Source organism: Danio rerio, chromosome 6, assembly GCF_049306965.1.
Source record: "Danio rerio strain Tuebingen ecotype United States chromosome 6, GRCz12tu, whole genome shotgun sequence".
In the NCBI taxonomy this organism is placed as follows: Eukaryota; Metazoa; Chordata; class Actinopteri; order Cypriniformes; family Danionidae; genus Danio; species Danio rerio.
In genome coordinates this window covers 51,586,905-51,599,339 of record NC_133181.1, presented here as the reverse complement: position 1 = coordinate 51,599,339, position 12,435 = coordinate 51,586,905, and the positions used below count along the sequence as shown (strand labels likewise).

The 12,435-nt window shown below is 34.8% G+C and overlaps 2 protein-coding genes across 3 annotated transcripts; one reads left to right on the top strand and one right to left on the bottom strand.

Moving 5' to 3' along the window:
* The first annotated feature begins 137 nt into the window (after window positions 1–137).
* On the top strand, window positions 138–2,158 carry si:ch211-105j21.9. 2 transcript variants are annotated; one of them, NM_001386781.1, is made up of 4 exons: window positions 138–164; window positions 864–1,371; window positions 1,462–1,617; window positions 1,836–2,158. In NM_001386781.1, exons 2-4 carry the CDS (start codon window positions 885–887, stop codon window positions 2,075–2,077), a joined length of 885 nt encoding a protein of 294 aa, NP_001373710.1. In that variant the 5' UTR covers window positions 138–164; window positions 864–884; the 3' UTR covers window positions 2,078–2,158. The 2 variants fall into 2 exon arrangements, with proteins under 2 accessions (NP_001373710.1, NP_001373709.1); NM_001386780.1 differs by having other exon boundaries at window positions 1,459–1,617.
* Window positions 1,941–10,425, bottom strand: sycp1 (synaptonemal complex protein 1). The gene is made up of 32 exons (NM_001118894.1): window positions 10,343–10,425; window positions 9,964–10,090; window positions 9,767–9,848; window positions 9,610–9,653; window positions 9,269–9,433; window positions 9,101–9,168; window positions 8,948–9,021; window positions 8,775–8,833; window positions 8,621–8,687; window positions 8,032–8,105; window positions 7,751–7,859; window positions 7,586–7,680; window positions 7,321–7,505; window positions 7,122–7,189; window positions 6,971–7,032; window positions 6,117–6,233; window positions 5,928–6,032; window positions 5,684–5,787; window positions 5,227–5,344; window positions 5,070–5,140; window positions 4,895–4,976; window positions 4,744–4,806; window positions 4,601–4,663; window positions 4,347–4,463; window positions 4,140–4,250; window positions 3,953–4,045; window positions 3,420–3,545; window positions 3,197–3,337; window positions 3,036–3,110; window positions 2,848–2,955; window positions 2,671–2,754; window positions 1,941–2,579 (listed from the first exon to the last, which is right to left on the bottom strand). The coding sequence occupies exons 2-32, from the start codon at window positions 10,087–10,089 to the stop codon at window positions 2,433–2,435; spliced, it is 3,003 nt and encodes a 1,000-aa protein (NP_001112366.1). The 5' UTR covers window position 10,090; window positions 10,343–10,425; the 3' UTR covers window positions 1,941–2,432.
* Between the last annotated feature and the right edge of the window lie 2,010 nt (window positions 10,426–12,435).

Here is a 12,435-nt window from a genome sequence, read left to right as displayed (position 1 = left end):
AGTCAGGCGTTCAGGCCCAGCCCCTTCTACCTGTTTGTTTGACGTGGAGCCGAGCGAGTTGTTTTCTTTAGGGAGTGGAAAAAGACTCGAGCAGGTGGGGGGAGGGTAATAACTGCTGCGAAGCACTTCCTGCTTATACTACAACAGTTTGTTTCAGCTTACAGGTAAGTTCTTCTCTTGTTTTTACATGTAAATACTGTCTTTATATATAAACTACAAGAACACAAACACTGTGAATGAATGTGAGATAAAAGCGATGATAGTTGTAAAACAAAAAGAGACAAGCAATATCTGTTTTTAAAAAGATTCTGACATGACTTGTTCTTATACTGGATGCAAAGTAATTAAAATTGTCTGCGAGAGCATGAGGCCACTTGAGGAAATTCTGAGATGGTTGGCATCAATAAAAATGGGTCGGTCATGGTTGTTTGTTAGTCTATTCAAAACCATGTGGTTCTTTCTTGTCTTCAGTTTCATGTCAGCGCCATTTTAGTCATTATGAGTCATCTTCTAAATATCTCTGAGTTCTTCTAAACTCGCATATTGTGTGCATTTCATTTTATTGTACATATTGTTCATTTAAATATTGAGCACAGAAGTAACTATTGTTTCGTACAAGAACATGTAAAGTTGAATTAATAAGTGATAAAATACAAAGGAAGTCATGCTGATGCACTTTACCAGAAATAAACATACTTTCGCAAATGGAAAGTTTGCAAACCGCCTAGCAGGAAACCACATGTCAACACCACATACAGATAAAACACAGCAAACTAGGCCATGAGCTGTATGAAACTCTCAACTCTTAACTCTGAACCTACAGTGACTTATGCTCTGTATATATGCTATGTTTTGTTTTAAAGCTGACAGCAATTGCAACAGTCATGGGTGTGTTTACTTTTCGACATTTGGTATGGGGCCAACTAATCCTACTTACATTAGTCTTAAATAAAATAACGGATGCACAACAGACCCATGAGTCACTGAAGAATGCAACAACAGCTCCACCTCTGAATGCAACAGGAAACCACACAGCAAACAATGCCTCAAATGCATCCAGCAATTCAGTATACAGTAATAATACAACAACTCAAAGCAGCTCGACAACCCAGATGACCCCTACTGTCTCCACGAACAATACTTCAGGAACCACCCTGAGCAATTTGACAGTCACAGCATCAGCAGAACACCCAACTACAACAGAAAATGATAAGGTCACATCTTCAACAACCACCACCACCAATTTAACAGCAGTCGCTTTCACAAACAGCACGGAAAAGGCTACATTGTTAAGCACGAAACCAGTGACCGAAACAACAGCGATAACTTACACAGTTCCAAACAGCACACATTCTGTCATTGACTCTCAAGGTTGGTTTAAACATAAATCAGCAATAAAAATGTAAAGCAAATAAAGGTGTTTACCCTCCCTAATTATTCCCGCTTTTACTTTTTTAGCAGGTCTGAATCGTTCAGAGCAGTCTCTGACCATTTTTTTCAGCGTTCTCCTTGGTCTAATAGTTTTGGTAACTCTGGTACACTTTGTGTACAAGTTCAGCAGGAGCAAAGAAAGAAGTATCCAATATACTCATCGCCGTCTCCAGAATGATGATACAGGTAAAGTAAAACTGTTTATGATCTTATTAGCAATGTTAACTAAATAAAGTCCACACAATAGTCTAGAAATAGGTTATATTCTAGGAAAATCATTCATTTTCAACACTATGCCATCAGTCATGCACATTTAATCTAGAGTCTAGTTTTCGGTCATTAAAAAGATGTAATGTTCACTGAAAACTAAGAATAGTATTGTTGTCTGTATATTACATTTACAGGTGAGCCATTTGCAGTGGCAGATGACACAATGGTCATTTCAGGAGGACTCTATGACGGCCCTCAGATTTACAATCCCACCATGACAGTCCAGAACGAGGAAGAATTCCAGACAGACGCATATGGATTTGCTTCCAGACCCACTCAGTTCCGCTTAGAGTTTCTGAGAGAGGATCAAGACAAAGCACTCGACCATGAGACCTCCACCTTTCAGACATTCCAAGCACAAGACCAAGAGCCTTGAGATCTCAGCAACAAACCACTTTTATTAAAGAAAACAAAATTTAAAAAAATCTGAAAATGCTACTTTAAAATGAAGCATCAATTTCAAGAGAAGAACAGTTTATTTTTTGTTAAATTTAACTGTTAAATTGCATTTTTTAAAATCTCCAAATTGATGAAGTCACTGAACAACAGCAAAACAATGTAAACAAAGTATTTAACTAACTGCGACAGAACAGGTTATTTAAATAAAGATTTTAAGGTACTGTATATTAAACGAAGATATTACGGAGAAAATGTTTACTGAAACCTTAGAATAAATAATGTAAATATTTTTGCTCACTCAGCAGAAGCTGTAATGTTTAACAAAAACACTTTCAAGCAAAGATTTTGTCTGTTACTTTTTTTTTCTTCTTATCTGAACTGCTGACGGTGGTCCATCCAGCATCTCGCATTCGCTTTATCGCAGCCAGTTTCAACGCTGTACCTGGAGACTTATTCATGAATGAACTCTGCACCTGCACCTGTACATCATTTGCACATGTTGACAGTAAAAAAAAGAATGATAAAAAGTCTATGTTTAATAAAACTGTTTTAATGTGTGCTTCTTTTTACCTTGTTAAACATGTCCAGGCTCTCTGTGTTTGGATCTTTTGGCTGCATTGGTTTCTTTGATTTAACGGGTCTTGGAGAGAAACTCTGTACACCAGATATAGTATATCAAGAAAGAGTAGCACAAGCCACAAACCTAAATGTCAATGTGTAGGTAAGTTACTAGTGTTAAAAAATTACCAGTATATCATTGCTGTCTGAGGTGTCTGACTTCGGGTCCAGCTTCAAAATATTTTTCTTCCAAGACCCCATAATCGCAGGTGTGGGAGGTGTGCGAATTCGGAATGACTGAAGCAGAAAATAGACTGGCTCATATAAACGCCTAAGATGAATGATGACTAGCGTAAACTGTTCAGGCTGCACCATACCTTTATTTGAGGCGTTGTTCCAGTTGCTTTGCTCCGGGTCCATAATGGGTTATGAAGGACTTCCTGCACTTCTCGCTTACATCAATAATAAAACAAAGAAACTGTTAGATGGTAGATGTGAATAATATGAACATACAAAATGATAATGGAATGAAACCTACAGCAGGAGTGCAAGATGCATTGCTTGTTGGAGATTCATTTTCTTCATCATTTAAAAGATTGTAAACATTCCTCTTCGTGCAGCTAGCTTTAGGTGTTTTGGACATTTTGTTTCTACCTTTCTTTGCTTTGTTGTCAGTTATCTAAAACAAGATTTTTATATTTCACTGTTCTCTTTCAATTGCCATGTACACATTTGGTATTTCAACTGACAAGATTTGATACCTGCTGAAGTGTGTCTTTTTCACAACGTGACACTGGTGTCTTCAGGACCACCTTTTCTGCTTTTAGCTTTTCAAGTTGTTCTCTCAGCTCATCATTCTCCACTTGCAAGTGGGACAGCTCCAGTTCCTAAATTTAGAGGCATTTATTAGCAGTTATATTTTCAATCCCAAAACTCTTTATTATACCACTAAAGCAGGGGTGTCCAAACTCCAACCTAAAAGGCCGGTGTCCTGCATAGTTTAGCTCCAACTTCCTTGAACACAATCTGGAAGTTTCTAGTATAGCTAGAAAAAGCTTGATTAGCTGGTTTATGCGTGTTTAATTGGGGTTGAAACTAAAATATGCAGGACACCGTCCCTACAGGTCGGAGTTTGGGCACCCCTGAACTAAAGAATCTAAGTCCTGTTATGCAGACTTTATTTGACCGCCACAAAAACAATGTGGATTTATGAATAATATTTCATAATTGAATTCTGATTACCAAATTAAATTGCAAGTTGTTAAGTTAGGCCATAAAAAGTTCAAATAAATACCAGTGAGGCTTTGCTTGCATTGACTTCAGCTTCTTTCATTCGTTTTTCACTCAGCTCTGCATCTTTTTCTTCTAACATTTTGTCATACTCATGCTGGAAAAAAGGGAAAAAACATAACAAATGTGTAAATGCTACATATTTTAGAACTTCAGTGAACATAAAGGAACTTAAAAAAAATGAAAAATACCTTGTGCCTCTCCATCAAAGCAACCATGTCTGATATCTTCTGCTGGCATTTGATTTCGGTCTCATCTTTATTCTTCAATGCTTCCGTGGCTGTTTGCTTCAATTTATGCACCTGCAAACAAAATATTTTAAACAATTTAGGATCACTTTATGCTTCTTTTGTAGGTACTGCATTACAATAAAAAATAAAATAAAATAAAAAAAACACCTCAAGGTCGAGTTGTGCCTCAGATGTGGATTTCTCATGAAGGTCTGATCTTATTTTCTGAAGCTCCTCGTTGTGATGTTTCTTTACACGATCCAAATCTTCCTTCAATTCCTTCACCTACAAGAAGAAATGTCAAATATTGTATAATAAGGTATATAAAACACTCTTACTGGATACCATTTAAACAACTGTTGTCACCATGATTGAATTAAACATGATCCATTGACCAAAATAATAGTAAGTAAATGACATACCTCTTTCAGACATTCTTCGTGAGCCTTTGTTTTGGTTTCTAGTTTTGTTTTAAGATTAGTCAGCTAAACAAAAGATAATGACATAATGATTTTGAGCACAACAGTGCATATATGCACAATTTAGTTGTATATGTTTTCTTTACTTTTGTGTCCAGAGCTTTGATTTGCTTGTCTTTCATCAGAAGTTCTTTCTTTGCACCTTTGCCCTATTGGAATTATTAAACATGAATTGCTGTTAGACGAAATACCCTTCCAAACTTCAAGAATTGTAAGTGTACAATAGTATAAACATACACTCTCTCTCAACTGCTCCTGAACATTTCTACTCTCTTCATCTTGCCCAGTGATTTTTGCTGATAAAATATCTACCTGCTCTCTGAAAAATGAAAAGTGTTCATAGTAGAAAACCTAAAACTACAAATAAAACTAAATCTTCAAAGCTGCAATAAAATGTCTCTTCTAATCTTACTGAAGCTGTCGTTTTTCTCTCTCAAGTTTCTCTACTTCAGTCTTCTCTCTTTCTGCATTTGCTTTGCTTTCCTGTAAATAAACAAAAACATTATATAAGGTCAAACAGGTCAAATTTCATATTTAAAGCACCTAGAATCTTGATTTATTTTACAAACCATTAGTTGACACTGAAGGACTTTCTTTTCTAAGGCACCACTCTCTGCCTGCTTTTGAATGGTGTCTTTCTGTGTCTGCAGGTCATTAAGCTTCAGTTTCAGCTCCTTATTTTTTTCCCTTGAAGACAAGAAAACAAGTTCCATAACACTGAACAGATCTCACTTATTCTTTAGCATTATAGGAACTGTAACTTGCATATCAGTTTAATCTCATATTCTTTTTACCCTGTTTCCACATAAACGTTCTCGCAACACAATTATCTGCAAATATATTTTGGAACTAAAAGCTAAATTCCATTGCTTGTATAACCACCTGTGCAGACTGTAGCTGTACAGTATATTAAATAGTAAGCATTATATATACCAGACATTTACATTCATTGTTTTTAACATGAGAGATTCAGTTCCAGATTTAAAATAAATAAATAATAATAATACATAAACATTTTAAACTTACTTCTCTTGTTTTATGTCCCTCTCCAATTTTTCCACCTTTTTTGATGATTTACAACGACTCTCTAAAGCTCCTGACAATTCTTCCTCCATCTCTTTCAATTTAGCCTAGAATGAATCGAACATGCAATCTGTTTGACCACATTCATTCACATCCTTTAATTTAAATTAATATTTCCTGTGTAATATAATGAAAACTTAAAACAAAATGCGTCTCAAATGCACAAACATAGAAACAACCTCTTTACCTCTTTCAAACTGACTTGTTCTTGAAGGTTTTCATTTTCACATCTAACTTTAGTCAGGGTCTCCTGCATGCTTTTATTTTCTGTGGTGATGTTCTCTACTGTGTCCTGAGGGAGTTAAATGTTAGTTAAGATCCCCATTATTAAAAATTGTTTTCACAAACATTGATGAATGCTTAAAGACTCTCTTACCTTCAAATGATTTGCTTCACTTTGTTTCTCTTCAAGTGAGGTAATCAGTTTGAGTATCTGAGTCTCATTAGCCTTTAATTCCTCCTTTATGGACCAAAGAGAGTTGGACTTCTCATCCTGTTACACAAACATTAGCTAAGTTTCCATCCAAAAATGCAAATTAACTTTGTGAAAAACTTGAATGTCACATAAAAGATGAGCAAATACAGCAGCGTTTCCATCCAACTAGTCAAAAAGAACAAAATCGTCAATGCCTGATAAACTGGCACCTAATATCAACAGTAAAAATGAAATTTGCTAGGGTAGGAGAAGCTTTTCGTTATTTAATAAATGACTTGCACCTCAGCAGACAAATGCCATAACACAATGAATGGCCGGTGGCCTCTGAAGGCATGAGACACGGAGTGCAGACGCTCTTGACAGTTCTGGAGGTCATTAATAATATAATAACACTAATACTGTAACAGTTAAGGTGTTTTAGCATGACCAAAACTAAATTTCAGATGTTTTACAGTGTGCTCAGCCTTCTGGTTTGCCCATTCACTCACATTTTTATCATTACATGATCTCTTATAACATCACATGACCATTTTCAATGTTCATACTGTAATTTGTTTGGTAAAAGTGTTACCATCATAGTTTATGCGCATCTTTTCTTATCGAATAAAAAGTTTTTCCTAATCTGTTATGCACATATCTGTTATCTCTTTTTATGTGCATTTTCAAGATTTATGTGCATCTTGGCGTTTCCATAAAGTGATTTTTTAAAAATAGGTGGATGGAAATGTAGCTATTGTGTTTCATAAATGCATATAGCAAATAATGTGAATGCTCAAACAGCTGTAAATATATACCAGGTCTTTTCTGAGTATCTGTAATTGCTCGCAGTGGTCCACATTTTGGCTCTTGGTAACTTCTGATTAGAGACGGTGGAAACGGTGATGTTAGAATAGTATAAAGCAGCAGCTGTGTAATTTTTTCTTAACACGAACAGTTCTAACACACCTATTTCTGCATTTTTTTCACTGAGATCATTCATCACTGAGCTTAGTTTTGTCTCAAGGTCTTGTGCCCTAAGAAAACAAAGGAATCATGAATTTTTTAAGGTCTTAAATATTGCATTTCTTGCTTACTTGTGCTATGGGCTTGAGCTGGATTTGCAAAACATGCTAGTACTTGTCCTGATATGCTCTCTTTAACATACCTCTGTATTTCAGACGTTAGTGAGGACTGCAAAGAATTCACTGTCAGCTGCATATCCGCAAGTTGGTTTGTCCGTTGCTCTTTGATGTTGTTCAGGTCCTCTATTTCTGTGTCTTTCTTTTGAAAAAGTTTCTCATGGTTTTCCATGGTTTGTTCAAGTTTGTAAGTTAAGACTCTCTGGTTTTCCTTGGAAAGGTGACGTAATATGTAGCATTTAATGTTTTTACTAGCAAGTTTGAATAATCAGATTTTGTACAAGAACAAACCTCCAGCTCCCATTTGAGCTGCTGTATCACATTGAGCTTCTCTTCAAGTGCTTCTCGGTCCTGTGTAGCACTGTGGAGTAGTTCCTGGTGTTTTCCTATAAACAACATAAAGAATCTTAAATGACTTCAAGGAAGTGTTGATACAAATGTTTCATTAATTCATACTTGAAGACTCCTCTAGCACACTGCAGATGTGCTGTGTCTCCTGAAGTTTGAGGGAAACATCTTTGAAATCATTCTCTTTCTTTTGGAGTTTTTCTTGAAAAATGGCAACCTTAAAAAAAATAATAAAAAATAAATAAATCAACAAAATGAGTGTTTAGTTACAATAGGGAAACAAATACAGGTGAATGTTACTGAATGTAACACTATTCAAACTCATAATTATTCAAGCAAACACTGCCCTCTTCAGGATGAACGAAAGACTCATAAGCAAAGGCACTTACCTGCTCCTCCTTGAAATGGCATTCACTCTCAAGCTGCACTTTAAGATCTTCAAACTGTGCAAGGCATTCTCTTACTGCAGGATAGTTTAAATATTTCATTACGTTGTTGCAAATACAGTACATTCGTAAAACCGATGAATAACAGGGTTTCTGCAGGTTTTATCAAGTTAAATTTAAGACTTTAAGACATTAAGACCGTTTGAATTAAATTATAGACTCATAAAGAGCTAAAGACTAAGGAATTTTTCAAATGGCCAAGATAGAAAAGATTTTTATTTGCCCAATCAAAAAAAGAAATAATTTAATACATTTAATAACAAAATAATAAATTATTAATACATTTAAAAAATATTTTAGACATTTCTTAGAAAAATATTTTAAATATTAAAATATTTAAATATTGTGTAAAAACAAGCAACCTCTACTTGTATCCATACATTAAATTTAGGACTTGTTTAAAAAAAGATTTAAGACCTACAACTCAATATTCCAGTAAATTTAAAACTTTTAACTCAGAAAATTTAGATTTTGGGATTTTAAACATTAAGACTTTAACACCCCGCAGAAACCCTGAATAATAAAAAAGCACATTTTAACATATCCTGCTGATCTGCTTCTGCCTGCTTCCGAAGACTTTCAAATGCTGCCACCATCCTCTGCAAATGAACAAATTACAGTGCCAGGTGAATAAATAAAAAATATACACAATATATAAAATAGGAAAATAAAAATGATATAGTTACCTGAACATTCTCACTGATCTGCATGAACAGATCATGAGTTTCTTCTCGTTCAGCTTCAACTATTCAGGCAAAGTAAAAAACACATTACTGTTCACTAATAACTGGCATCGAATTAATAATTTGCTATTATGCAATATGACATTAATCATGTTATAATGTTCTGTCACACTTACAAAAATTCATTTTCTCAGCAGTTCTCTCAAATGTGTCCTTTAGTATGTTACACAAATTTCTGGTTGCATTAGTTCTGCATAATAAAAATAATCATGATAAAAACAATAGTATACAAAATGTAATATAGATTTTAACAAAGGAGATGTACATACTTATTTCTAAGGTCTTCATTCTCATTGAGTTGATCCTCTAATTTAATGCTTAGACTTTCATTTGCGAACTGCAAAGGACATACATGATAAATTAAGTATTCGTTCTTCAGTATAAGGCAGGCAAAAACAAATGCATGTAATGTACTTGTATTTGCTGATGAAATTTACCTGCAGCTCCTGAATAGCTTTGCGCTGTGTCTCTATGGTTTTTCTGTTCTCCTGAATTTTTCTGTCTTTTTGTGAAATATCTGAATCGGTTCTGAACTTCCAGAGTTTGATTTTCTCAGCTTCATCGAGCAGTTTGGAGTACAGCTGGCTAGATCTTAAAGACGTCTACAATGCAACAACAACAAAAAGCTCCTTGGTAATTTACAGTACTTTGATATATTTCTATTATGCAATGAATTTACAACACAGGCCTTAAACCATTGTAAAACATAAAATGAATGTTTAATTCACCTTTTAAGCAATACACTTCAATACAAAATTAAATAAGAATTAAATCAGACCTCTTCCTTTTCCATTGGCAAGACTGCAGCCTTCTTCATACCCTCTTGAAGAATAAAGGAATATGAATAATGTACGTCCAATGTTGCTTTTAAGAATGACATTCACATAAAGCCAACTATTTATTACAATACACCTTTGAATTTATTTAAACCTTACCAGCCCTTGGTGACTTAGTAGGAAGCACCATTTTGGATGGAAATGGCAGGCTCGTCTCCATATCTGAACACTTACTATAACTCTACAAATAAAAATACTGGCATCATCCAACAATTAAACGCTCACACAGTAGTTTTAGCAGCCAGAGGTCAAATAACGTTAGCAACATTGTACCACAAACAAAGAAGTTTGCCAACCTGATTTGAAGCAGAAAAAAGCGTTTTTTCTTCAAACAAGCCTGTTTCCTGAGGCTTCACTGCAGACACTTGATGTAAATGAGCTCTTGAGGGCACCAACAGTTTGAAGTTGAATGCTTTTTGCATGCTGTGGAGTCAAACGAAATATATCACTTCAAAAACCCTCAGAACTAATGTATACACCGAAATGCTTTAGTGTTGAGGTTTTCCCCTTTGACATGCTAGCAGAATAAGAAACGTCGAGTCGAGTAGATGCGATTGATGGAATTCGGCTGATAATAAAAGCAAAAAAGACTGCTAAAGTAACCTTATTTGTTACTGTTGTTTTATTATAAGTCGCGTTTATGTACGTAAACATATTTTTAAAAACAAGTTTTACCTTTAAACAAGTCACCAAAGCTTCTCGACGGACTTTGTGTTGAATAGGACTCTAATGACCACCAACGGTTTTTAACTGACCTCCGTTTGAAACGCGTGACGTCGATTTTAAATTAATTGATTCAACACAGCTGTCACATCGCACAAACAAATACTCATATAGACCATTTCAGTGTGTTCATGTTGATGTCGCTGGCCCATAAGCATTTCAAACTATTTCATAACTGTAGCAAGAGGTAATTCTGTCATAACTTAGCGTTAAAGCAGCTGTCATAACATTATTAGTACGCTACGTGCCATTTTTGGACTCTCGGAAAGCTATAAAAATAAAAAATGTAAAACTGGAAGAGCGCGGTTAAGTTGGTTTTGTTTTCGATACGTTATGGCATTGTTTACATCCGTCAAAATGGTCAAATGTTCAACAGTCTTCAGGTCATCTGAATTTGGAAACATTAAGTAGAAGTATAGTTACTAAAAGATACATTTTAATAAGTAATAATGAAGATGGGTATTTTTTAAAATTTTACACAGAATTTATCCAGTAAAAGATTTATTTGAACGTTTTGAAGTGGAGAAAACTCTTGCAATTTTTGTCGTATTGTTCAAGAATATATAATATAATTTAAAATAACTTCTCTCATTTTTATTCATTTTGTCCATAATTGGTGGTGTAGTGGGTAGCGCTGTCGCCTCACAGCAAGAAGGCCGTTGGTTCGAGCCAGCTATGTCAGTTAGTATTTCTGTGTGGAGTCTGCATGTTCTCCCCTTCAGGGACGGATTTAACCAATAAGCAAGGTAAGCAGCCGCTTAGGGCTCCAGGAAATCAGAGGACCCCTAAATAAATACCTAGAATTATACCTATATAAATTATATAACATTTTTCCCATTATAATTTGTATGATGAAAATTTGGATGTAGTTATTACATCTGCGCAAATGTGTCCCCCACCCTTAATCATGGACCAGACAAATCAGTAGATTTAATTTTAAAAACTAAATTCTTCATTTATTGAATTAGTTCAATTTTTAGTTGTGATTTCAAATTCAAAAGTTTTATAAGGTGTTACAAGATGCTTTACATGTTATTCTGCATTAAAATAAAATGTAGAAAAAGAGAGCAAGTTATATAACGGCGAAAATAACAGCATTGAAATAAATGAAAGTACAAAAGGTGCATTTTAGAACTTTAGGGCCACATGGCTGCAATTGCTTGGGGCCCCAAATCACTAAATCCGTCCCTGCTCCCCTTGTTCACGTCGGTTTCCTCCGGTTTCCCCCACAAGTCCAAAGACATGTGCTATGAGTGAATTGGGTGATCAAATGCCCGTAGTGTCTGGGTGTAAATGAGTGTATGGGTGTTTCCCAATGATGGATTGCAGCTGGAAAGGCATTCGTTGCATAAACATGCTGGATAAGTTGCCGGTTCATTCCGTTGTGTTAATGAAGGGACTAAGCCGAAAAGAAAATGAATGTTCATAATTGTTGAGAGATGTATCTTCTTCTTTCTTCTCCTAAGTTTGTACATGTTTACAATAAAAAAAACAGCTGTTGGACAACTCTCAATCGAAATGCACACTTGTCCCAAATCAGTCAAAACTTATCTAAAATTAAATATTTACCCTACAGTTTGTTATAAAGAATCATAATTACAACATAATTGTCCTCTTTGCTGGCATACAAACGTTTGATGAGAAAAACATCATTTTAATTTTCTCATTTTATGTGGATCCACATGGAGTTCAGAGTAAGCCTCTTTTATTTTCAAATTAAGTTCACATTTGTCATGTACAAATATGTGGTTTTGCTTCATAATTAAAGCGTATAGGCTACATTCTTCATTATTTAGGCTAAATAAAAAATGAATTGTAATAGCTTAAAATGTAAGATATAATTGCAAAATATACAAGAAAGGCTAAAATATGAAGTCAACGGATAAATTATTAATGAACTAAACTATAATTACATTATAATAGCAATATAATATTAAATATGAATTAAAATATGTGTTGCACAAGGGTCCAAAGGTAATGTAAACTTTGACGAAAATAAATCCACACTCTCAGAAATAAAAGTACAGGAACTTTCACTTGGGCAG

Excerpts from the sequence above, each read along its gene's own strand:
- si:ch211-105j21.9 (NM_001386780.1), top strand. The coding sequence starts at position 885 with ATGGGTGTGTTTACTTTTCGACATTTGGTATGGGGCCAACTAATCCTA. Across the intron at positions 1,372-1,458 it reads TTCTGTCATTGACTCTCAAG|CAGGTCTGAATCGTTCAGAG; the intron begins GTTGGTTTAAAC and ends TTACTTTTTTAG. Across the intron at positions 1,618-1,835 it reads TCTCCAGAATGATGATACAG|GTGAGCCATTTGCAGTGGCA; the intron begins GTAAAGTAAAAC and ends TTACATTTACAG.
- sycp1 (NM_001118894.1), bottom strand. The coding sequence starts at position 10,089 with ATGCAAAAAGCATTCAACTTCAAACTGTTGGTGCCCTCAAGAGCTCAT. Across the intron at positions 5,345-5,683 it reads AGGGACATAAAACAAGAGAA|GGAAAAAAATAAGGAGCTGA; the intron begins GTAAGTTTAAAA and ends CTTGTCTTCAAG. Across the intron at positions 4,664-4,743 it reads TCAAAGCTCTGGACACAAAA|CTGACTAATCTTAAAACAAA; the intron begins GTAAAGAAAACA and ends TCTTTTGTTTAG.